Source organism: Ctenocephalides felis, unplaced genomic scaffold, assembly GCF_003426905.1.
Source record: "Ctenocephalides felis isolate EL2017-DRISC unplaced genomic scaffold, ASM342690v1 CF-g0.4_SCAFFOLD_01886, whole genome shotgun sequence".
NCBI lineage: Eukaryota > Metazoa > Arthropoda > Insecta > Siphonaptera > Pulicidae > Ctenocephalides > Ctenocephalides felis.
This window is the reverse complement of record NW_020538040.1, coordinates 5,729,344-5,755,456: the sequence shown is the minus strand read 5'-3', so window position 1 is coordinate 5,755,456 and position 26,113 is coordinate 5,729,344. Positions and strand designations below refer to the sequence as shown.

Genomic DNA, 26,113 nt, shown 5'->3' with positions numbered 1-26,113 from the left:
AATTTTCTAGGATTTTTTGAATTATAGAATTATAGTTATATTGTAGAAATAAATGGAAATAATTACAAAAAACCGCCTAAATGAAATTAAAAACAAATGAAAACTGTCATCTTCTTTTTTAACCTTTTTTAACTTTTAGTCATCAGCATAACTAATGCTGTTATTAGTTTGCTCGTCGGTAGAGTCACATTTCCCTAATGTTAGGTTTCTTGTCAGTAGAGTCCCTTTTTCGTTTTCATTTTTAGTTTGCTCGTCAGTAGAGTCCTTTTTTCCTTTATTTCATTTTGCTCGTCAGCAGAGTCCTTATCCTTAATTAATATTTATGTTTTGTTCAAGAAATTCTAAAAAAAAATCGAAACGAGTAACATGTTTGTAATCTTCTCTTGAAGCCCTTTTTAAGGATATATCACATGACAAAAGTCCTTCTGTATTTGCCTATAGGCGAGTTGCCATTGCTGTCTTCATCATTCTTAATTAGTTAGAATTTTCTACTCACCGAGCCCTTTACAACGATATGTCACATGCCAAAAGACTTTCTAGAATTGCCTATCGGCAAGTTGCCGTTGCTATCTCCATAATCTTTAATTAATATTTGTTTCTTTAGTTTTGTTCAAGAAATTCTAAAAAGCATAGAAACAAGTAACATATTTGTAATCCTCTCTTCGAGCCCTTTGCAACGATACGTCACATGCCAAAAATCCTTTTGGAATTGCCTATAGACAAGTTGCCGTTGCTGCCCGCATCACCCTTAATTAATTTTTGTTTTGTTAATTTTGTTCAAGAAATTCTAAAAAATATCGAAACGAGTAACATATTTGTAATCATCTCTTCGAGTCCTTTTCAACGATATGTCACATGCCAAAAGTTCTTCTGGAATTACCTATCGGCCAGTTGCCATTGCTGCCTACATCATCCTTAATTAATATTTATTTTGTAAATTTTGTTCAAGAAATTTTAAAAAGTATAGAAACAAGTAACATATTTGTAATCCTCTCTCCAAGCCCTTTTCAACGATAAGTCACATGCCAAATCTTCTACAATTGCCTATCGGCAAGTTGCCGTTGCTATTTCCATCATCTTTAATTAATATTTGTTTCGTTAGTTTTGTTCAAGAAATTTTAAAAGGTATCGAAACAAGTGACATATTTGTAATCCCCTCTTCGAGCCCTTTGCAACGATACGTCACATGTCAAAAGTCCTTTTGGAGTTGCCTATAGGCAAGTTACCGTTGATGTCTCCATTATCCTTAATTAATTTTTGTTTTGTTAATTTTGTTCAAGAAATTCTAAAAAGTATCGAATCGTGTAACATTTTTGTAATCCTTTCTTCGAGCCTTTTTCAACGATATGTCATATGTTAAAAAAATTTCTACATTTGCCTACTGGCAAGTTGCCTCTTGAATAGACTCGCCAATCAATTCCTATTTTTATATTTGAGTGTTTAATATTTATACTGCCCTTATAAACGAAATTTTGTTTTTTTATTAATGTAGAAAATAATATTGTGATTTGTGTTATGTAATATTTTTTTTTTGTGTTTTTTTCTACAGTTTATTCCTCGCGGATATGCAAAGGGCGAGAAATGAAGATAGGGTTGCCATAGACCCTAAAAGCCCTGCCCTGGAAGCTTTGCCCAAATTGACTGAACTTTTGAGGAAATTCTTGGAAGCAATTAAGAAGTAAGAGAAAAAAATTATTTTTATATATATAATAATATACTTTTGAAAGTACTCTAGTAGAATCTTTCTCTCCGACAATATTAAAAATCAATTGCCAAAAAAAAGAGTGCACGTAAGGTTCACACGCGATTGAAGTAAAACTTATTTGCCACTGTACGAGATGGCATTTCAGTTAAAAATAAATACATCATATAACAATTTTGAATAATGTTCATTATTAATATATGGTAACACTCGTGATGCACACATTTATTAGTGTCGACAATTATTTACTTTTATATAATGATAAATTATATATTTATGATAGCATTAAAAATATGTATGATATTAGGTTGTCAAATATCTCCCTTCCGCTTTTTTGCTCTTGGTTTATAATACAAAAAGGCGGAAGGGAGATATTTGACAACCTTATATTTTTAAAAACAATAATGTAATTAAAGTCACACTTCAAATATGACATGATCGGTTTGTCATTGTAATTAGATTCTAGAAATGAACCTTTATTAGAAAAATGAAGTAATTGATAATTAATAAATTCTATAATATCCATTTACACATATGTTAAACAACGCCTAAACAAATATTGTTTTTGCAACTTCACTCATCATGTAATTGTGTTTGAAGAACGTCATGTGATTAAATTAACATACATTCATTGACTGATGGTATTTTTTTACTTTTTTGCTGGCGATATAATGTCATTCTTTGAACAGCTGTAATATCTGTTTTGCATGAAAAATATTTTCCATTTTAATAACTTCAAAGATTTATATTAACTCGGAATAATATAGAAATAATTTCTAATCAATAAACTTACGTTAGTACACGGCACAAATGTTGAATTTTTATTTATTATTTTCAAGGAACAGAGTAAAATATTCTTCTGATTTAGGCATTTTTCATTAAATCAAGATTTGTACTGCGATGTAACGTTAAAATGTTTATTAATCTATGCCGATTTGCTTGTTGATATCGGTACACATACAACGTTGATGCCGGTACGCATACAACGACAGATCTCTATTCACATACACGACGACTAATCACAATCGACCCGTATAGAAATGGTATCATCGGGAGTGAATGACGTACAGTTTTGGCGTAACGCATTTTCGTTGCATATTCACAGATTTACACCCTAGTCGCGCCTAAAGAAGTTTTACTTCAAAAATTGACAGGCGCTTATAGAGATTCTACAGTACTTTCTTTGGAGTCAACTATATGACTCTTTCGATCAAATCTGGATCAAACATATATTTCTTTAACCTTTGAATGAAATCACATTGTTGAACTTAAAATATACAATTTACTTATTTACACTAAATAACTAATTACGAACAAACATTTCTCCAGTTTTTTATCGTTTCTTTTAAGCCAATTATCTATGTCTGACCTTTGACTAACATTTTGATAAACTATTTTACTAAATGAAAAGTGAATTAATATATGATATTTATGATTTTTAACTTCCCGTAGGGCAAGTTATAGTAATCGCAAAAAAATCGAAAATGAAAATTTTTGCATTTCTCGACGTTTCAAAGGTTTCCGAATATTTTGGCGTACCTTAGAAAAAATGGATGTGTGTGTGTGTGTGTGTGTGTGTGTGTGCGTGTGTGTTTGTGTGTGTGTGGGTGTGTATGTATGTATGTGCGGATACAAATTTTCGTCGACGATTTCGGGAACACCGATGAACCGATTTGAATAATTCAAAAAACATTCGATTCGTATTGATAAGGAGACGTGCTGATTAGTTTTTGGCGAAGTCAGGTCTAGCCATTCCGAAGATACGGGGCAAAAAGTGCCGAAAACGGTAACTCAGTTTTTAAGAGAACGGAGCATCCGATTTAAATAATTTAAAAAACATTTCACTTGTATTGACAAGATGAAGAACCGATCAAATTTTCATAAAGACAGGTCTAGCGGTTTCGGAGATCTAATGAAAAAAGTAAAAAACAATGCCATTTGGCGGTCAAAAGTGATCATTAGACATATGCACATCAAATTATCAGATATTTTATAGAGATTTTAACAATAAGTATAATTTTGGTTTACATTCCTAAGGGTTCCGTACCAATGTTTATGCGTTAGAGGTCGACGCGGCGCTTACGCGGTTTGATATTTCGTCTTTATGCAGTTAAAGTAGTACGATTGCTTTGAAAAAAAGTTTAGATCTTTCAAAATATGTCGAAATAAAGAAAACATTTTTTTTCAAAAAAAAAAATATAAAAAAAAAATAAATAAATTTTTTTTTTTTGATAAAAAGTAATTTTTTGTCTAATTGTTTGTCAAAAATCTTATTTTTTTTGAAGTAATTTTTTTTTTCAAAAATGTTAATCGTTTTTAAAAAAATAATAATTTTTGGTACGAGAAGTTTCAGCAATTTGCCACAAGGCACGATGCCTTAATTGCCTTAAGACAGAATTCCACTTACAGCTAGTTCTATTATTTTTTCAGTGTTACGTTAGAGCCCTTCTACTTCGTCACGTTGCCGAGTTTGAGAAATTTTGCAAATATAATTCAAATAATCCTGAAGGAGAACAATACGGCTTGCGAGGATATTGATATTGGCGTTCTGGGGAACTATTGCAGAACTGAAAGGTAGGAAAATTAGGCATAAATATAAATATATATATACATATATGTGAGTTAGTTTGTTCGTTCGTAGAATCCTTTTTTATTTATACTTTTATACCTTTTTTATATATACTCCCAAGAATAATTTTAGTTGCTTTTTTATAATTACCGCCTTATTTTTACCAACCCAAATTCACATATATTATTTTGCAAGTGTTCCGAAACAAACAAAATTACAACAGACCCGTGAAATAGGTCTACTGGGGCCTTCAAAGTGATATATCTTTAAAACAGTGGCTCTAAGCAAAAAAAGTATTCATTAATTTTTTGTAGATAATTTTATGCTTTACAATATTGTCTCAGGTAATTTTGCGATAAAACTGACCATTTAGCTAAAAATAGCAAAAGGGTAATTTTTTTTTACCTTTGACTTTGTGCCATTTTTTGTAGCTCGCATCGGATCGATGAGGACTTTTGAGATTTTTTTTATAATTAATTTTGCCAAATTACAGCCCATTATGATTTATAGTAACCTTCACCCTGATTTTAGGTTTAAATTGACCGATCTAAGAGCCCCATTTTAATTTTCTAGATCGAAGTCAAGTTTGCTCGTCAGTAGAGTTCCTTTTCTACTTATTTTTTGGATTTTTTGTTTGTAGATGTTTTTCTGTAAACTGATATTTTAATTCTGTTTTTATGAATTTGCTGATATTTCAATTTTTTTCTGAATTTTTTCGTCGGTAGAGTTCTTTTCATCATATTTTATGTAGCTTCATCCTCTTTCATTGCTAACGACTAAATACAGTTTGCTCGTCAGTAGAGTTCTTTACTTCAATAATAAATTTTTTTAATGTCTCAATAACAAAACATTGTGTATGTCCTAAGGCCTCAAATAATATTAACATATTAATTTATCGATAACTAATGGACTCTACTGACGAGCAAACTAAAAGTAATAGAAAAAGGGACTCTACTGACGAGCAAATTTGGAAAACTTTTAGAAATGAGACTCTACTGACCAATAAACTTAATTTCAAATTAATCAGAAGCCTTAAATATGAATAAATGGGACTCTACTGATGAGCAAAGTAGATTTTCATCTAGAAAATAAAGGGACTCTACTGACGAGCAAACTTTAATTTTAATTTTGCGAGACTAAACTGAAGACTCTACTGATAAGCAAATTGATTTTAAAACTATGAAATATAAAAACTCTACTGAGGAGCATACTTAATTTTTGATTTTGCAAGATTAAAAAAAGGACTCTATTGGAAAGCAAATTTATTTTAAAACTATAAAATATATAAAGTCTTCTGACGAGCAAACTTAATTTTGGTTTAGAAAATTGAAAGCGACTCTACTGACGAACAAATTAACTAGATATACTAAAAGATAAAAAGGGACTCTACTGACGTGCAAACTTGATATTGATGTAGAAGACAAATATAAATTAATTATAACAAATTAATTAGAAGCCTAAAATATGAATAAATGGAAAGCTACTGACGAACAAATTTGATTTTTGATTTGGAAATTAAAAATAGAACTCTACTGACGAGAAATTAATCAGAAGCCTTAAATATGAATAAATGGGACTCTACTGACGAGCTAACTTAATTTTGATTTTGAAAATTAAAAAGAAGGGACTCTACTGACGAACAAATTAACTGGATAGAAAATTAAAAAGGGACTCTACTGACAATCCTACTGAATACTGGCAAATCGGATTTTCTGGCAGAAACATATTTCTGAAAGTTTATATCATTTTTATTGTAGTTTGCTTTGAATCAGATTTTATTTTATTCATTTCACTTTGCTCATCAGTAGAGTTCTTCGCTTCGATCATAGAATTTCTTTTGTTTCAATATTAAAACATCGTGTATATCCTAAAACCTCAAATATTATTAACATATTAATTTATCGATAAGTAAGGGACTCTACTGACGAGCAAATTTGGAAAAAAATTAGAAATGAGACTCTACTGACGAGCAAAGTAGATTTTTATCTAGAAAATAGATGAACTCTGCTGACGAGCAAATTCAAAATAAAAGAAAAAAAAATCTACTACGTAAATGAAGACTCATGTTCTAAAAAACAATAATTGACAAGATTTTTTGTAAAAAATAAAAAGGACTCTACTGACGAGCAAACCTAATTTTGATTTTACGAACTTGAAAAGGGACCCTACTTGATATTGATGCAGAAAATTAATAAAAAGACTCTACTGACGAGCAAACTTAATATTTATATAAAAAATAAACAAACTCTACTGACAACTAACAAATCGGTTTTTCTAGCAAAAACAAAATTCTCCATCTGGAAATTAATTTCGTATTTTTGTGTTTCCTTGTCAGTAGAGTTCTCTTTTTTATACTGTAATTGCTTTTATCTCTTAATAATAAAATACCGTGAAGGGTGTCCTAAGGGCTCACTCGCAAAATAAAATACATATTTATTTCTTACTAATTGTTTACACTTATAAATCTTAACAGAAGGGACTCTACTGACGAGCAAACTAAAAATAAAAGAAATAAAAACTCTACTTATAAATTATAAATTAAATATAAATTAAATATAAATTTAATATAAATTAAAAAATTTTTTTTACCAAGTTTCATTTTTTTGCAGGAAACAAATCCTGGACATCGAACAACGCCTGACGTCCGTAATGTCGACATTGCAGACAGCACGAGCGATGTTATTGTTAACATAAGTATTCTTATTATTTATTTTATTCTCGTACCATCACAGAATTTATATCTATTTATTTACTATTTATTTTTCTATTAAGATCTATTATTTATTTTGTTATTTATTCTTTAATTTATCTATTATCTAATCTATTAATCGATAAATTGTGATAAGACACGCGGGTGCCTTCTAATTAATTATGTAATTAATTAATTAATTATTATCGATGGCTGTGAATTTTTATATTTAGTCACAAAGTGAAAAAATAAGTTTTTGATACGTAATATATATACATATATATTTGTTATAGTATGTAGTCGTTTGTATAGTATTTTTTTGATATTGTAAAAATATTTGATATTTTTATATGCGAATAAAATTGTACGTATTTTCTTGATGAAAAGTGGTAAGTTTTATTTATAGTATTAATTTAATATATATATATATATATATATACACATGTAATATTTTTTTCAGATAGTGAAAGATATGTGTTACAATTTTTTCAGGCATCTTTTCTTTATATATAAATTGTTGTCCTAATTAAGCTCTGAAGATGAAAGTCAGTAGAGTTTTTTCTCCAAACTTAGTTTAATCGTGTTTTCTAAATTTGCTCGTCAGTAGAGTCCCTTTGTATCTTCCAGTCTTTCTAATCAATTCTAATAAATTTACTTATCTATAGAGTCTATAGTATAATTGTATAGAGTCCCTTTTTTAGTCTCAAAATCAAACTAGTGGGGTGGGTGGGATCGTGCTCAAAAACTCGATCTATTTTCTGCACTCTTTGCTCCGTATCTACGTAACGGCTGGACCTGCCTTTGCCAAAAACTAATCAGCACATCTCCCTTTCAATAGGAATCGAATGTTATTTGAACCATTCAAATCGGTTGATCCGTGCGCCCGAAAACGTGACTGGAAATTTGTATCCACATATACATACACACACACACATCCATTTAGTTTCTGAGGTATGCCCTTTAAAAATGTTCAGAAACCTTCAAAACGTCGAGAAATGTAAAAATTTTCAATTCCGATTTTTGGCCCATTACAATAACTTACCCTACGGGAAGTTAAAAATGTTTGCTCGTCAGTAGAGTCCTCTTTATATATCATTGTTTTCAAATCAATTTGATCGTAGGGAAGATTTTATTTATTTCTGAGTTTTGTCGTAAGTAGTCCCTTTTTTAAATTGATATTTCATTCTTTTTTTCTAAATTTGCTTTATAGTAGAGTCTCTTTCTCAAACTCAAACTGATAATATTAATCTAGTTTTCTGGTTTCGCTCGTCAGTAGAGTTCCTTTTCTGAATTTGGTCGTCAGTCAGTAGAGTCCCTTTTCTAAACTCATATTTTAATCTTTTTTTTGTAAATTTGGCTCGTCAGTAGAGTCCTTTTTCTAAACTGATATTTTGATTTTTTTTCTAAATTTGCTCGTCAGCAGAGTCCCTTTCCTAAAGATAATATTTTTCACAAACATTCTACTGACGAGCAAATTAAAAATAAAATAAAATAAAAAGAACTCCACGGACGATTTTGAAAGGAAAAAGGAACTCTACTGACGAGCGACCTAAATTAAGACTCTAGAAATAAACGAGCAACCTTTTTCTTTTTAATATAATTTTCAGCCAAATTTTTCTAAATTTGCTGGCCAGTAGGTCCTTTTTTCTCAAGTCTATATTAATAAAATAATAAAGAAAATCTACTTACGAGCAAACCAAAATCAAAGAAAAAAGGGACTATACTAACTAATCTGAGTTTTAACTTTATTGACACAAAGAACTCTACTGACAACCAAATTGAAATAAAATTAAAGGGACTCTACTGACAAGCGAATTAAAATTAAAAAAGGGACTCTACTGACGATCGAACTGAAATAATAGAAAAAAGGTCTCTTGAGACGTACAAACTCGAGTAAAAAGAAAAAGCGAACTCTACTGACAAGCCATGAAGAGACCTTTGTTCATCATCCAAAACTATATTCAATTTGCTCGTCAGTAGAGTCCCTCTACTAATCTATCAAATTGATTGTCAGTTTGCTTGTAAGTGGTGTTTTTTTTAGATATTGATGGGGAAATTCTGGCGTAACAAAGCTCATAAAATAGCGTTGTCATGGCAACGCTCTCTTATGCTTGTTCTTGGTATTGAAAATTATGAAAATGTCTATCCATTTGCCGTTCGTTTAGGCGTATTTTACATATAAACATGCAAGGAAGAATGTTACGATAACAGAATCTTCAAACATTCTCCCTGACGTGCCAGACCGCACGGCAAATAGATACATTTTCATAGTTTTTACTACCAAGTTATTAACTTCCCGTAGGGCAAGTTATAGTAATCGCAAAAAAATCGAAAATGAAAATTTTTGCATTTCTCGACGTTTCAAAGGTTTATGAATATTTTGGCATACCTTAGAAAAAATGGATGTATGTGTGTGTGTGTGTGCGTGTGTGTATGTATGTGCGGATACAAACTTTCGTCGACGATTTCGGGAACACGGATCAACCGATTTGAATAATTCAAAAAGCATTCGATTCGTATTGATAAGGAGACGTGCTGATTAGTTTTTGGCGAAGGCAGGTCCAGCCGTTCCAAAGATACGGGGCAAAAAGTGCCGAAAAAGGTAACTCAGTTTTTAAGAGAACGAAGCATCCGATCTTAATAATTTAAATAAAAAACATTTGACTTGTATTGACAAGATGAAGAATTGATCAAATTTTCATGAGGGCAGGTCTAGCGGCTTCGGAGATCTAACGAAACAAGTAAAAAAAAATTCCATTTGGCGGTCAAAAATGATCATTAGACATATGCACATCAAATTATCAGATATTTTATAGAGATTTTAACAATAAGTATAAATTTTGTTTGCATTCCTATGGGTTCCGTATCAATGTTTATTCGTTAGACGGCGACGCGGCGCTTACGGGCTTTATATTTTGTCTCTATGCAGTTAAAGCAGTACTGCAGATTGCTTTGAAAAAAAGTTCAGATCTTCCCAAATATGCCAAAATAAAGAAAACATTATTTTTTCCAAAAAAAAAAAAAAAAAAGTAATTTTTTGTCCAATTTATAGTTTCTCAAAAATCTTATTTGTTCGAAGTAATTTTTTTTTTAAAAATGTCAATCGTTTTTAAAAAAATAATAATTTTTGGTACGGGAAGTTTCAGCAATTTGTCTTAAGGCACGATGCCTTAATTGCCTTAAGACAGAATTCCACTTACAGCTAGTTAGTATTTTGGTTGTTAGAGGAAACTACATGTCTATATATTTATATCTTATATATTTATATAAATGATGTTATAATGTACAATTAATGATATTCATAAACAAAATTACATGAAGTTCCATCTTTTGAAATAAGGATCATCAGTCAAGATTTAACTGCACGGTAAGCAGTTATGCTGTTTCCTTTTGATTTAATATTGTTTCAAAAATTGTTATCCTTTATCCTTTATCGTTTCAATCGTTCCTCTCATACAATTTCTGAAAGGGCAGCCTCTCGGTCGGCTGCAGCCAATTGTCCTTACTGTAATCAACTCCGTCTTGGGCGTCAAGTACATGAAATGTATAGGCGTGGCGGCTTCGTGTCGATCTATTCGGTTTACTGTCGTGGACGACGAGGCCGTGGATGACGATACAGGTACCTAGAAGATAATTGATAGAAGGTTAAACAAACATTACTGGCTGTGAAAAGTGGCATTGCAAATTAAAAATAAAAGAGGAAAGATGAAAGGGACCTTACTGATGAGGAAATTAAAATAAATGGGAAATGTGGACTCTACTGATGAGCAAACTAAAAACAAAATAAAGTTGGTCTCTTCGCAGAAAAAAAGAGACTACTGAGAAGTAAACTAATCATAAAGGAAAAAGGGGACTCTACTGATGAGCAAAGTAAAATATATCGGAAAAGGAGACTCTGCTGATGAGCAAACTAAAAATTGTAGGAAAAGGGACTCTACTGACGAGCAAATTAAATTAAATCGGAAAAGCAGACTCTACTGGCAATCAAGCTAAAACAAAAGAAGAAAGCGACTAAAATCAGAAAAGGACTTTATTGGCGATAAGGAAAAAGGACTCTATTGATGAGCAAGTTAAAAATAAATGAAAAAAGAACTTTACTGACGAGCAAATTAAAATAATGAGAAGCCAAATCAAAATAGAAAAAAAAGGAACTTTACTGATGAGCAAACAAAAAATAAAGGGAAAATAGACTCTACTGACAAACAAAAGTAAAAGATGGGGCTCATTGAAAAAATAGGAAAGAGACTCTACTGACGAGCTAAACTGAAAAAATTGAATTCGAGAACCTCAATAAAAGGAACTTTTACTTTTGACGAGCAAAACTAAAACAATATAAATAAGAACCTAACCGACAAACCAAGTATATGTTATTATTAGAATCAAAAGAAACTCTACTGATGAAGAACAGTAAAAAAAGGGACTTTACTGACGAGCAAACTAGAAATAAAAAGAAAAGGGACTCTAATAACAAGCAAACTGAAATTACAGAGTGAAGGGACTCTACTGACAAGCAAACTGAATTTATAGAGAAAAAGAATTTTACTGACAAGGAAAACTAATAATAGAGGGAAAAGGGACTCTACTGACAAGAAAATTCAAATAAAATCGGTAACGGGATTCTACTGACGAGCAAACTAAAAATAAAATGAAATGGGACTCTACTGACGAGCAAACTAAAAATTTAAGAAAAGGGGTTTCTACGAACGAACAAACTAAAAATGAAACAAAAAGGGACTCTACTGACGAGCAAATTAAATCATAAGAAAGTTGGTCTCTTCGCAGAGAAAAGAGACTCTACTGAGAAGGAAACTAATCATAAAGGGAAAAAGGGACTCTACTGACGAGCGAACACAAGCAAAATTGAAAAAGGGACTCTATTGAATTAAAATAAAAATATAGGGTAAAGAGACTCTATTGACGAGCAAACTAAACATTTCAGGAAAAGGAACTTTACTAACGAGCAAACTAAAAATAAAAGTAAAAGGATCTACTGACCAGCAAACTAGAAATAAAAAGAAAAATAATGACTAAAATCACAAAAATACTTTACTGACGAAAAGGCAAAAGAACTCTACTGACTAGCGAATTAAAGATGAAACTAAAAGGGACTCTACTGACGAACAAACTAATTTTATAAGCAGAACGAATTCTACTGACGAGCAAACTAAAATAAATCTGAAAAGGGACTCTACTGACGAGCGAACTAAGTTATAAAACGAAAAAAGGATTCTACTGACGAGCAAATTAAAAATAAAAGGGAAAAGGGACTCTATTGACGAGCAAACTAAAAATGAAAAATAAAAGATAAAAGGAATTCTACTAACGAGCAAATTAAAAATGAAACGAAAAAGGAACTTTACTTATGAGCAAATTAAAAATTACATTTAAAAGGACTCTACTGATGAGGATACTCAAAATTGAATAGATAAGACTCTACTGACAGGCAAACTATAAATAAAAGTGGAAAAGGGACTCTACTGAAGAGCAAACTAAAAATACACAAAAAAATGGACTATACAGAGAGCAAACTAAAAATATAAGGAAAAGAGACTCTACTGACGAGAAAACTGAAATTATAGGGTAAAGAAGCTCTACTGACTAAAACTAGAAGAAAAGGGACTCTACTGACGAGCAAACTAAAACTAAAGCAAAAAGAATTCAACTGACGTGCAAACTGTGAACTTAAGTAAAACGACTCTATTGACTAGCAAACTAAAACTAAAGCAAAAAGAATTCAACTGACGTGCAAACTGTGAACTTAAGTAAAACGACTCTATTGACTAGCAAACTAAAACTAAGGGAAAAGAATTCTACTGACGCGCAAACTGCAAATTTGTGGAAAAGAGACTTCACATATGAACAAAATGAATTGATTGGGGTAAGTGACTCTACTGATCTAAACTGAGAAAACTAAAAATTCTAAAGTTTCAGGCTAATTCTGCATCTAGATTTATATTATAACTACGTTGTGCTAATAGAATTTAACCACTAATTAATTTTAATGCTAAGTTTCGTTCCGAGAGAGTCTCGTTTGAGTTTGATTGTGGTTAATGCATTTATGAATAAAGAAGCTTTATGAACCATGTGACTGTTACAAATCATCTCCATAAAAATTGCTTTGGCAGACAATATCCTTCATAAATTATCATTGTCGATGACATATTAAAAGTGAGTATCTATTCCCTTACCTTTCTTTACTGGACACTCCACAAAATTATTAGCAGGATACAAAGGCGCCGGCCTATCGTACTCCAACACCACATCATCACCATTTTTCGTCCTTTTGTACCTTCTGTGAACCCCACTTTTGTGTGAGCCCTTTGCAAATCGCAAACAACCCGTTTCTGGAGTTGCGTCTTCTAGGGCTATCCAAATTCCGACGAGGGCTGAAGGGGGCTCGGCTTTGAGGAAAGTTGCATCTTGATGGGCCACCACTGGAAAAAGTAATAATAAATAGAAATAGAAAAGGGATTGTTATTAGTTTGAAGTGAAACTTCTTTAGACAAGGTAAATATAAATATATGATTTTTAACTTCCCATAGGGTAAGTTATAGTAATCGCAAAAAAATCGAAAATGAAAATTTTTATATATCTTTACGTTTCAGAGGTTTCTGAACATTTTGGCATACCTTAGAAAAAATGGATGTATGTGTGTGTGTGTGTGTGTGTGTGTGTATGTATGTGTGTGTATGTATGTGCGGATACAAATTTTCGTCGACGATTTCGGGAACACGGATCAACCGATTTGAATAATTTAAAAAAAAATCGATTCGTATTGATGAGGAGACGTGCTGATTAGTTTTTGGCAAAGGCAGGTCTAGCCGTTCCGAAGATACGTGGCAAAAAGTGCCGAAAACGGTAACTCAGTTTTTAAGAGAACGGAGCGTCCGATTTTAATAATTCAAAAAACATTTTACTTGTATTGACAAGGTGAAGAATTGATCAAATTTTCATGAAGGCAGATCTAGCGGTTTCGGAGATCTAACGAAAAAAGTAAAAAAAAATGCCATTTTGCGGTCAAAAATGATCATTAGACATATGCACATCAAATTATCAGATATTTTATAGAGATTTTAACAATAAGTATGAATTTTGTTTACATTCCTATGGGTTCCGTACCAATGTTTATCCGTTAGACAGCGACGCGGCGCTTACGCGCTTTATATTTTGTTTCTATGCAGTTGCGACAGTACAATTGCTTTGAAAAAAAGTTCAGATCTTCCAAAATATGTCAAAATAAAGAAAACATTTTTTTTTTCAAAAAAAAAAAAAAAAATTTTTTTAAATTTTTTTCAGAATTTTTTTTTTTAAAAAATTTTTTTTTTCAAGAAAAAGTAATTCTTTGTCCAATTTATAGTTTCTCAAAAATCTTATTTTTGCAAAGTAAAATTTTTTCAAAAATGTTAAGCGTTTTTAAAAAAATAATAATTTTTGGTACGGGAAGTTCGAGCAATTTGCCTTAAGGCACGATGCCCTAATTGCATTAAGACAGAATTCCACTTACAGCTAGTTTTGTTTAATTTATGATTGTATACCTAGTAGACACGCCGCTGGATGTGGCTACTATCTTCTTGTTTATATTATATGAAAATTATTGTTAGCAATCTGTGCTTAATGTAAAACAGATTGCAGAATAAATTAAATAAAAAAAATTGATTGTGATGATTTTTTTTTTAAATTTTGAAGTAAAACTTCTAAGGCGACTACTTTTATTTATTTAAATCAATAATAATAGATATTATTTCAGGCTCTTGTCAAGCTTATTTATTCATAGTTAATATTAAAATGATAGTAATTTTATAATAATGCTACTGACAAAATTGCGTTTAAGGATAGACAATAGAAAGAGGTAAATATAAATACATATATGATTTTATTATTATTGTTTTACTATGACTTTATTATTATTTAATTTGATTGTTAATAGTTCTTTTTTAGTTTGAAGTGCAACTTCTAAGGCGACTTCCGACAAGATTTTGCGTTTAAGGCTGGATAACTGGAGAAGGTAAATATATGATTTTATTATTATTATTATTATGCTAGAACTTTATTATTATTTAATTTGGTTATTAATATTTTTTTCTGTTCTTTAGGTGAAACTTCATAGGCGACTTCCCACAAGGTTTTGCGTTTAAGGCTACAAAATAGGAAAAGGTAATTTTAATACATATATGATTTCATTATTATTATTATTTTGCTTGGAATTTATTATTATTTAATTTGATTGTTAATAGTTTTTTTCCTTTTTTTAAGTGAAACTTCTAAGGCGACTTCCGACAAGATTGTTGCTTTTAAAGCTACACAATGAGAAAAGGTAAATATGAATTTGTTATTCTATTATTGTTATTTTGCTTTGGATTTATGGGGCAATTCATTGTTTTTTATTTGCTCGTTAGTAGAGTCCCGTTTCCAATTTATTTTCACTTTGTTCGTTAGTAGAGTCTCTTTTGCTTTTATTTTTAGTTAACTCGTCAGTAGAGACCCATTTCTTAAATTTTTAGTTTGGTCGTTAGTAGAGTCCCTTTTCTCAATATTTTTAATTTTTTCGTCAGTTTAATTCGTTTTTATTTTATTTTTAAATTGTTCGTCAGTAGAGTCCCTTTTCTCTATATTTTTAGTTTGCTGGTCAGTAGAATTGTTTTTTTTATATTTTTAGTTTGCTCATTAGAAGAGTCCCTTTTACTTTTAATTTGCTCATCAGTAGAGCCTCCTTACTCTATATTTTTAATTTTCTCGTCAGTAGAGTTCGTTTTTTTTAGTTTGCTCGTCAGTAGAATCTCTTTTTTTAATTTTTAGTTCGCTCGTCAGTAGAGTCCTTTTTCTCTACAATTTCAGTTTTCTCTTCAGTAGAGTCCCCTCTTCTTTTGTTTTTAGTAAAAAAACTCTACTGACGAGCAAATTAAAGTGAAACTTCTTAGGCGATTTTGGACACAATTGTGCTTAAGGATTTGGGAAAAGGTAAATATAAATTTATGATTGCTGTATTTAATTCTGGGTTGTGATGAGTTTTTTTTTTTATTTTGAAGTGAAACTTCTAAGGCGACTTTCGACAAGATTGCGCGTTTAAGGCTGGATAATTGGAAAAGAAAAATATACATACATATATGATTTTATTATTATTATTTTGCTTTGACTTTATTATTATTTAATTTTGTTGCTAATAATTTTGTTTTTCTTTTTTTTTTAAGTGAAACTTCTATGGCGACTTCCGACAAGATTTTGCGTTTAAGAATAGATAACTGGGAAAGGTGAATATGAATATATGATTTTATTATTATTATTGTTTTACTATAACTTTATTATTATTAAATTAAGTTATTAATAGTTCTTTTTTTTTAAGTGAAACTTCTAAGGCGACTTTCTACACGATTGCGTTTGAGGCTAGACAATGAGAAAAGGTAAATTAGGGTATGCCAACTAACATTTTACATTTTCATTATTTTTTCAACAGTCAACCGAGGCTTTTTTTCATTTTTGAATGAAATTATTATAATCATTATTAACTTAATTAATTTCATTATTAACTGAAAGGATTGTACTTTCAAATAAAAAAAGAAACTGGTGGAAATATTCAGTAGTTTTTTTAAAAAAAAGTTATTGGGCGGACCCTATATAAATTTATGATTTTATTATTCAATTTAGTAATGGATGAAAATGAATTGTAAAAGTGACTCTACTGACTGGAAAGAAAGGGGCAGAACGACGTATAAAGATTTTTTAGATTGTCTAAATATTTTGTAAGTTGTCTGAAAATGTTATATAAAGTAATTATTGTCATATAAAATTTTGATATTTTAATTATCAAATTCGAAGTTTATTTTGCTCGTCAGTAGAGTTCATTTTTTGTTGTATTAATAATATCATTATAATTTTAGTTTGCTCGTCAGTAGATTTCCTTTTCGTTTTATTTTTAGTTTGCTCGTCAGTAGAGTTTTTTCTTCTTATTTTTAGTTTGCTCGCCAGTAGAGTTCCTTTTTTCTATATTTCTAGTTTGATCGTCAGTAGAGTCCCTTTTCTCTATATTTCTAGTTTGATCGTCAGTAGAGTTCCTTTCATTTTTAGTTTGTTCGTCAATAGAGTTCGTTTTTTTATTTCTAGTTCGCTCGTCAGTAGAATCCCCTCTTTTGTTTTTAGTAAAAAATGATAAAAAACTCTACTGACGAGCAAATTAAAAAAATAAAATAAAAAGGACTTTACTGACAAACAAATTAAAAAAAAATGTAACAATAATTAAGTAAAAATAGTAAAATGAACTCTACTACGATCAAATAACATTAATGTAGAAAGAACTCTACTGACGACGAAATTAAGAAAAATAGTGTAGCATAAACTCTTATGAGGAACATATATAAAAACAATTTAAAAAGAACTCTACTGACGAACTAATTTAGAAAAAGGTAATGAAAGGGACTCTACTGACGAGCGTACTCTACTGTATAAAAAAAATGATAAAAAGGTAAAAGAACTCTACTGACAAGCAACTTAATAAAAGGATTCTCTATGAAAATGAAACTCTTTAATAAAGTCTATTCAATTTACAGCATTAGGAATTTCTTCTTGTATTTATTATCATTAATTACTTTCCATAGGGCAAGTCAAAGTAGGTAATCGCAAAAATAACAAAAATTACAATTTTTTTGAATATCTTTTTGGCATGTCTTATAAAATTGACATATGTATGTGTGTATGTGCGGATACAATTTTTAATTTTTTTAATTTACCTTCGCTTCCTATTCCAGGATTTTTATAAATGTACATGCTCTGGACGACGGCCGGTGCCTTGAATCCGAGTTGCCAAAATAGTTCTCTAATTTTGTTCGAATAGGTGTGTTTGTTGAAAGTCGGATGGAACCAGTGCAGGGCATGGCCGACCTGGATATAGATAAAAGATAAGTAGATAGAGACATTTTTCAAATTTATAAAACTAAAAAAACTAACTTTATGCAAACAACTCCCAAACACACGTTTCAATAACCCAAGAGTCAGTCGTGACCCATGGTAAGAACCTACCTAAGACAGCTTGATATCAAGCAGTAGTAGTATCAGATATTATACTCGACTTAAATAACGACACAAAAAATGGCATTCTAAACCTTGCAACGTGTTCAATGGGTTCCAGTACTATAAATAGTACAGATGGTCAAATATGAGTTAAGAAGTTTTACTTCAGATATGTCATGTGGGGTATCAAATGAAAGGTCTCAACAAGGACTATACGAATATCGTTAAAAAATCTATATAATAATTTATGAGTCATTCATAAGCTTACCGATTTGTGGTAGGGTTTTATGAGATTTGACAATATTGTAGGTTATTTAATTTTGAACAAATTTGTCGAATGTTTTATCGCAATCGCACGAACGGTTCAAAAGTTACAAGAGATATAATAAAGGTAGACCAATGGGTTGCTGAACAATGGGCTAAGACGTTGTTAAGTTACATGTGGCATGTGGGGTATCAAATGAAACGTCTCAACCAGCACAATCTAAATATGATAATAAAAATTTCAGTAAAGCAATAAGGTTCCGTACAAATTAATTATTTAGATTTTAATATCTATTTTTGCCACTTAAAATATACTCAGTTGCTGAAAAATATTATTTTATTATTAGATATCATAGACAACTTAATTTAGCACCAATTTGCCGAATATTCCATTTATTTGCGACGAACGGTTCAAAAGTTACAAGAGATATAATAAAAGGTAGACCAATGGGTTGCAGAAGTGGATAAAGACGTTGTCACACCAAATATAGGCATGTGGGGTATCAAATAAAAGGTCTCCACCAGCACAATCTAAATATGATAATAAAAATTTCAGTAAAGAAATAAGATTCCGTACAAATTAATTATTTAGATATCAACATCTATTTTTGCTACTTGAAGTATACCCAGTTGCTGTAGAGTGTTATTTTATTATTAGATATCATAGATAATTTAATTTAACACACATTTACCAAATATTTCATTTATTTCCGACTAACGCTTCAAAAGTTACAAGAGATGTAACAAAAGTGGACCAATGGGTTGCAGAACTATAAACAGTACAGCGGGTAAAGTTATTATGACGTCACATATGTCGTGTGAGGTATCAAATGAAAAGTCTCGACGAGCACTATACGAATATAAATTTATAAAATTTGCAAATCTAATTTTTTGGCTGAAACATAAACTGCTCTTTTGGAAAATTAATACAATGAAGGAATTGTTCAGGAATTGTTGGATGCTGTATTTAGTGTCAGTGTTTTTTTTTTAATTTTGCTTTGAATTAGATAATATTTATTTTGTACATTTTTTATGTGAATTTAAATTTAATATACAAATAATTAAAAAAGCATTTGCTGCTAAATTATAATAATTGAAGTTAAAATATTTATCTTCACATTAAGATGAAATTGCAAAGAAAGATAAAAATCACGAAGTGAAAATAGTTTATTATTAATTTATTTACTAAAAAATTATTCTTTGTTACTTATAGAAATAAAACGTTCAATTTTATTATTTGTTGAACGACTTCATCTTATTCTAGCATTAATTTTTATAATATGTATATTAATTTATTCAGAGCATAGTCGTAATATTCAATATATATAATGAATTTTACCTTATTTAAAGATTTCGATTGATCCACAATTAAGTTTCCATCTTTGTCCAGTGCATCTTCTTCGAAAAAGTATCGGATTTGATCACCACTTTCTATGAAGTACTTGTCTTTACTCTGAAAATAATAATAATAAATATAGGGTGGTTTTTAATATGGACATTTTCAAATTTCTTTGCCACCAAGGGCTCAAACGCTTCCAAATTGATATAAAAAATTCTTCTAAAAGTTTCAGCTCTTAATATTAACATTTAGATAGTCCGCAATTGAATTAAAAAATGTTACGACTTTTAATTGGATTGCGGACTATCCAAATGTTAATATTAAGAGATAAAACATTCAGAAAATTTTCTTTTATTAATTTGGAAGCGTTTGAGCTTTTGGGAACAAAAGTTCGATAATGTCCATATTAATAACCGCCCTAATATATATATATATATATATATATATATATATATATATATATATCTTATATATAAAATTCTTCTGTAACAATGTAAGTTTCATATTTCCTCCTAAACTATAATTCGGATTTTCATGAATCTTCCTGAAGTTTGTTCGGGAAATTTTTTAGAATGTTTTGATTCATAGAAATATAGTTAAATTGTAGAAATAAATAGAAAAAATTACAAAAAACCGCTTATCATTGTTTGCCCTTGAAAATATTTGAAGCTTAGTTTGACATTAAAAACAATTGAGGACTGTCATTTGCCAAACATTTCTATTCACTTATAGGCTAAGGCAATATTAGAATATAATAAATTCATAATTATGAATAAGGAAAATGTAATGTCTACATTATTAATGCCGAAAAGCAGCTGAGATGTGCCAAAAATCAAATTAATATAAGATGCAAATAATATAACATGCATTTGACAAGTGATGCAGTCTGCGCATGCGTCTGACGTGCGCGTGGTTTGCTTTTGCTTGCAATAATTTTGTTTGCGCACTTTGCGAACAGATTCGCCGTACGAATTCGCGCAAAGAAGCGAGCCATAAGTGATTGCGCTCAAACATATTCAATTTGCAGTCGTTTTGCCTTACTATACTAAGTCGCAATACAAAAAAAATTATTTAGAAGTTTCATTGTGTCAAAAATTCATATGTTTGTCATTGGGTACGGAATATTTACTCAATGGAGCGCTTTGGGTCTGAACTTTTTACTATTTTCCAATTCGTTTGGAATTTTGGAACTAGGTTCACCTTACTCTTCAGAAGTGAAAACAATTTAGACTCCTTTACCACTTCTCGGGTGGATGACATTTCTTTTCAGTGGTGTAATTTTACTTTTTTCAAAATAACGTTGGGTATCGATAAAAGAACTAATTATACGAGAAAAATATTTAATAATGTTTTTCAAAAAAGGAAATACTTTTCAAGTTACTGGCTACTGAATATTTGTTTCTTTTTTGCGTTTTTCATCATTTGTTTGCTAACACCTTCAAAAATATACATTTTAACGAAAATCATGTAATGAACAGAATTATATCAATTAAAATCTTAATAAAACGTTATTTTATAGTGTTTTAGGAACATTATTAGGCTAGATATGAAAATGGGTTTTTATAGTGCTCAAAATAAGCTTTAAAATGAGTACTTCTGCGTGTAAAATGAGTGAGCTATCATGCAGATAAAGGACGCATGCAATGTTTTTTTTTTTCATTTAAATCAAATACTTTGAGTGCCATATCCACCAAAATTAAAAATAATCGTATTCAATCTAGAATTAACTTGGTTTAAGAGATCTTGATGGATTCTAGAAAATACCACAACTTTAGTACAAATGATTCTTAAAAAACTCATGATTTCATGAAAAAAAAAACATTTTAAAAAAACAACCAATTTCTCATCATAATACCTCTGAAAGAATACGTATAAAAGTATATATATAAGAAAATTCGAGGTATTTTTCTGACTAATTATTATTGTTTATTATTTTTTCGTTACACAAATATTGATAGATGTATGATTAATTAAGGAGCTGTCCAACCAGAGATCTTTCGAGCCCTTTAACCCTTCGCCGTTTTACAATAAGAGAAGTTACGGTAAAATTAATGATAGAGAAAGTTGTAGCTCATTTAATCACCTTTAAAATAGTGTATTACAAGTTCTGATAAAATCAGAATTAAAAGAGTAATAATCCAATTAATGCTGTGGATGGTGACGGAGTGCAAATTGTTAAAAACATTGAAATTAAGATAAAGATTAGCCTATTTCCAAAATATCAAGTAAATTGGAGCACAGTAAAAAAAATTTACAGAGCAATAATTTTGTTGATCGTAAGTTGGATAGAGCACATGTGAACAGGATTTGACAAATTAATTCACTTCAAATATAAACTTAAGCAATAATGTATATTGATTTATTAGAGAAAAAAATGCAATTTAGATATTAAAATTAGCCAGTTAAAATATGGTACAAAATTATAAAAATTATAGGCAACATTATTGAAGCAATTATTTGGGTGAGAAAAATAAAAGGTGATATTGCACCTTTGCCGCGAATGCTATATATTAATTCTTTCTGAATTTGTTGTACTTTTTAAAAGATTTCAATTTTCAACATGAGTATCTTATGCTATGACCATAAATCAAAAAAGCAGACGATCATTTTTAGTGTGATAAATTTGGAAAATCAATGTTTTAGTCGTGAATAAACAAAAAATCATTCATTTATACATCCACATCTACAGGTATGGCTAAAAATACTATATAACCCTTAAATGCAATAAAATAAATTGAGCTATTGGAAATAAATTTGTTCTATAAATCGCAGTGTATAATTTTTAATATACAATTTTATTGAACATTTTTTAATATTTGTTAAATAAATAATTAAAGTGTTAACTGTGGGAATTGAGAACAATCATTTTATTTGAAACAGTTCTACATTCAACATCACTTATATATTGGTGTAAATAGTAATTCAAAAAACAGTAATTATTATTTTTAACTAAGCAGTAAATATTAGTATAAAATATTGAAAAATTGTAGACGTAGGTACAGAACAACGTCTGTCGGGTCAGCTAGTATATATATATATATATATATATATATAATTAAATTTATTACTATTTACCTGTTTATCTTTATGGTTTATAGTGCTGAAAACAGATCGACAGTCTTCGGGAATATTTTTGGTCAAATCGTCTCCGGCATTTTTCATTTCTTCGACTTCTTGTGCGGTGAAGAAGTCTTCTAGCACTACGTAGCCATCGGTTTCCAACTAAAAATTAAATATAATTAAAATATTTATTGTTAAAAAAAATAAATATCGCAGCAACCGTAATTTTCTAATTAAGTCATTGTTGGGGGATAGAGCACTTTAATTAATGGTTTCATTTTTATATGTTTTTTGGTATTAAAGTTGGTTTTAATTTGTTAATTATAATATTTTGTGCTAAAATTTCATTTGTTATTGTCGACGGTTAAATAATTACTCTGGTACTTTAGTACCAGCTGAATTACTATAAAGGCGAATTTGCAATCATTTTGATACTTTATACATCACTTATTGGATGTTTATTATTGATTGTTACATATATATATTAAATTTGTGTGTCAAACCTTTACATTTCAAATTTTCAAATTATCCTTGTGTGTAATCCCCTTACACAACTTCACATATGTGTCTCTACCGCACAAACTTCACACTATGGGTATTTTGTAGAGACTTTTGAAAAGACAAAATTTAGCAGGAAATACGAATGCTTCTTTTTAGTGTTCGAGATACATATTTCCAAATTAATAAACCGAAAATGCAAAGGACAAATTATATTAGGGAATAATTAAATATAAATTTACTATGCATAAATATTTTTAAAGCCGTTATTGTTCATTTAATTAGGTTAGGTTTTCAGGCTTTAGAACAAATGGATGTATGTAGTATGCATGTTCGGATACAAATTTTCGTTCACGATTTCGAGAGCACGGATCAACTTATTTGAATGATCATATAGGAACAGGAAACATTTGATTCCTATTTCATTTTTATTTTATTTACAGTTTGTTTAATCGGTAAAATAATATACTTATAATAATATGATGGTTTAGTGTAATAATAATAAACGTAAATTATTATTATAACACTAAACCACTTGATTAGAAGCTAGTTAGCACTCCAACCAAAGTTTCTTATGAAAATAAAAAGGATTATATTCCATTTGTTTCTTTGTAATATATAACTTAGAGACAAGTGAATTAAAATTTTGACAATAACATTGTATTTACTTATTTTGAGCGTAAATGAAAAATTTACAACAAAACTTAGGAAGAAAAACCAAGAAACTTTGTTTTGGAGTGCGCACTATCTAAAAGATAATATTAAGAGCTAAAATTTATGGAGATTTTTTTTTATTAATTTGGAAGCACCCTAAATATTTATATATATATATTCATTTTTTGCTCGACTGCATTACTATTATCGTACCCGAGTAATAATAATACTTATCTCATTTAGTCTGTTAAACTTTGCCCTCGTTTTCAAATTTCTTGTTTGCTTTTGTTTAATTACTAAATCAGTGTAGATAGTAAATAAACATTTAAGATAAGACGAATACTTGTAGATAACTACAATTTTGTATTCAGACATATCAAATTTAAATTAATACATAGTCAAGTAGTAAATAATGGGGAAAAAATTTGATTTTTATAGGTCTGTTTTCGGATAACATAGCAATCGTAATTGACAATATATATGAAATATAAAATTGATTAAAAACGTTTGTTTAAGTTTAGCAAATTTCTATTTAGTATTTAATTATATTTAAATTAATTTTGTGTGGTTTATAAGGGGGAGGGTGTGTTTGAAAAAAAAACATGAATTATCACGCGGAGAGAGGGTTATAATAATATATCACGTGCGTTTATATTTCACCTGAATTTTTTTTAAATCCAAAAATTGTCAAAAAAATAATAAAAAAATTATATTTTTTTTGTAACTAAATATATGAAATATTTTGGTGGGAAAGTGGGTTAATTTTGAATATCAGGTCATCGGGTCCAAAAATCCTTAAAAAATCGATCACGTGATCAGTGGACGCTTCCTAACTTAGTTAAGTTCATTGCATTTCTTTACGTTTTAGAGGTTTCTGAACATTTTGGTATACCTCAGAAAAAATGTATGTCTGGAACAATTTTTCGTAGACGATTTCGGGCGCACGGATCGAGCGATTTGAATGGTTCAAAAAACATTCAATTCCTATTGATAGGAACATGTGCTGATTAGTTTTTGGCAAAGGCAGGTCCAGCCGTTACGGAGATATGAAGCAAAGAACGCATAAAATAGAAATCTAGTTTTTGAGGGAACGGAGCATCCGATTCGAATGATTCAAATTTATTTGCTAGTATTGACGAAACGATCGTTTTGGGAAAAACAAAAGAAATTTTGTGTATGTTTTTAAATTTCCAATAATTTTTCTTTTTAGTATCGATAATAATTCGCATTTTAACTTTAATTCACGCTAAAGTTCTAAACATCACTTATATAATTGAAATAAATAACTTTAACTCTGCACTACACTTAATATAATTTTTATAAATATGAGATAAGGTCCTTCGATCTAACTCCTATTGATTAAGTTTTACTTATTCAATTTTTATGTAAACATATATGAACGTTGTCGTCCAATTTATTAGCTTCTATATTTTGTCTATAAAATAAGAATGTTGAAAGTTACAGTATTGGTAATAATTTATTTGAAAACATTTAATATTTCTCGTACATTTCGTTACGGTACGGTACGGGAAGTTCCAGCAACTAGCCTTAAGGCACGATGCCATAATCACTAGTTTATGATTATTTGTGTGAGTTTGTTAATAGAAAAATTCCAATTTTGGGGGTCTTAAATTATTATTAATTGGAGCGCCCAGTAGGCGTTGGGGAATATTTATATTGACAATTATTCTATTAGAGTCCCCATGACTAATGTTGACTGAAATTGAGTGTGAGTTTATTTTGCACACGTGAGAAAATATATACAAAACTAATAATAACCAATTGACGAATGATGTATGAATGGAAACTCCTCCTGCACGGTTATTCGAATTTTGATCTTTTCGAAGTCTTTTTGACGTTTGTTAAGGAAAATTTTAAGGATTTAAATGATTTTAACAGAGCTGTCACTTGCGAGAAAAGTCATTTTACTTGAAATTTGAATATAAGTTAAATAATGAGCCTGGATATTATTAGAATATAATATATTCATGATTATGAATAAAAAATGTAATGTCTTCATTATTATTGCGGAAAAGCAGCTGAGATGTGCCAGAAATTAAAATAATCTAATTTTAATAAGATACAGTTTATGCATGGCATTATATAATTCAGTGTGTCAGATTTTTTTTTAACTAATGCATTTCATATTTTGCCTTACTTTACTAGATGATTTCACAATACAAAAAAATATTTATAAGTTTCATTATGTCAAAAATTCATTTGTTTGACGTTGGATATGGAATATTTAGTTAGTTGATCGTAAATCCAATAGTGCACATATGAATAGAATTTGACAAATTAATGCACTTAAAATATTTATTTAAGTAATATTGTATA

General features: G+C 29.7%; 2 protein-coding genes across 2 annotated transcripts in view; one reads left to right on the top strand and one right to left on the bottom strand.

Moving 5' to 3' along the window:
* The window catches only part of LOC113378545, a 28,265-nt gene extending 21,145 nt beyond the window's left edge, over positions 1 to 7,120 (top strand). The window contains exons 5-7 of the mRNA XM_026619093.1: positions 1,550 to 1,678; positions 4,133 to 4,276; positions 6,881 to 7,120. Of these exons, the coding sequence (XP_026474878.1) occupies positions 1,550 to 1,678; positions 4,133 to 4,276; positions 6,881 to 6,965 (358 nt within the window). The 3' untranslated portion in view covers positions 6,966 to 7,120. The remainder of the gene's footprint in view (positions 1 to 1,549; positions 1,679 to 4,132; positions 4,277 to 6,880) is intronic.
* Positions 7,121 to 10,347: 3,227 nt separating this feature from the next.
* Positions 10,348 to 26,113, bottom strand: part of LOC113377894 (phytanoyl-CoA dioxygenase domain-containing protein 1 homolog) — a 20,661-nt gene continuing 4,895 nt past the window's right edge. Inside the window, exons 2-6 of the mRNA XM_026618344.1 lie at positions 22,640 to 22,786; positions 19,565 to 19,678; positions 17,682 to 17,832; positions 13,149 to 13,394; positions 10,348 to 10,583 (exon numbers count right to left, since the gene is read on the bottom strand). Coding sequence (XP_026474129.1) covers positions 10,399 to 10,583; positions 13,149 to 13,394; positions 17,682 to 17,832; positions 19,565 to 19,678; positions 22,640 to 22,786 — 843 coding nt within the window. The 3' untranslated portion in view covers positions 10,348 to 10,398. The remainder of the gene's footprint in view (positions 10,584 to 13,148; positions 13,395 to 17,681; positions 17,833 to 19,564; positions 19,679 to 22,639; positions 22,787 to 26,113) is intronic.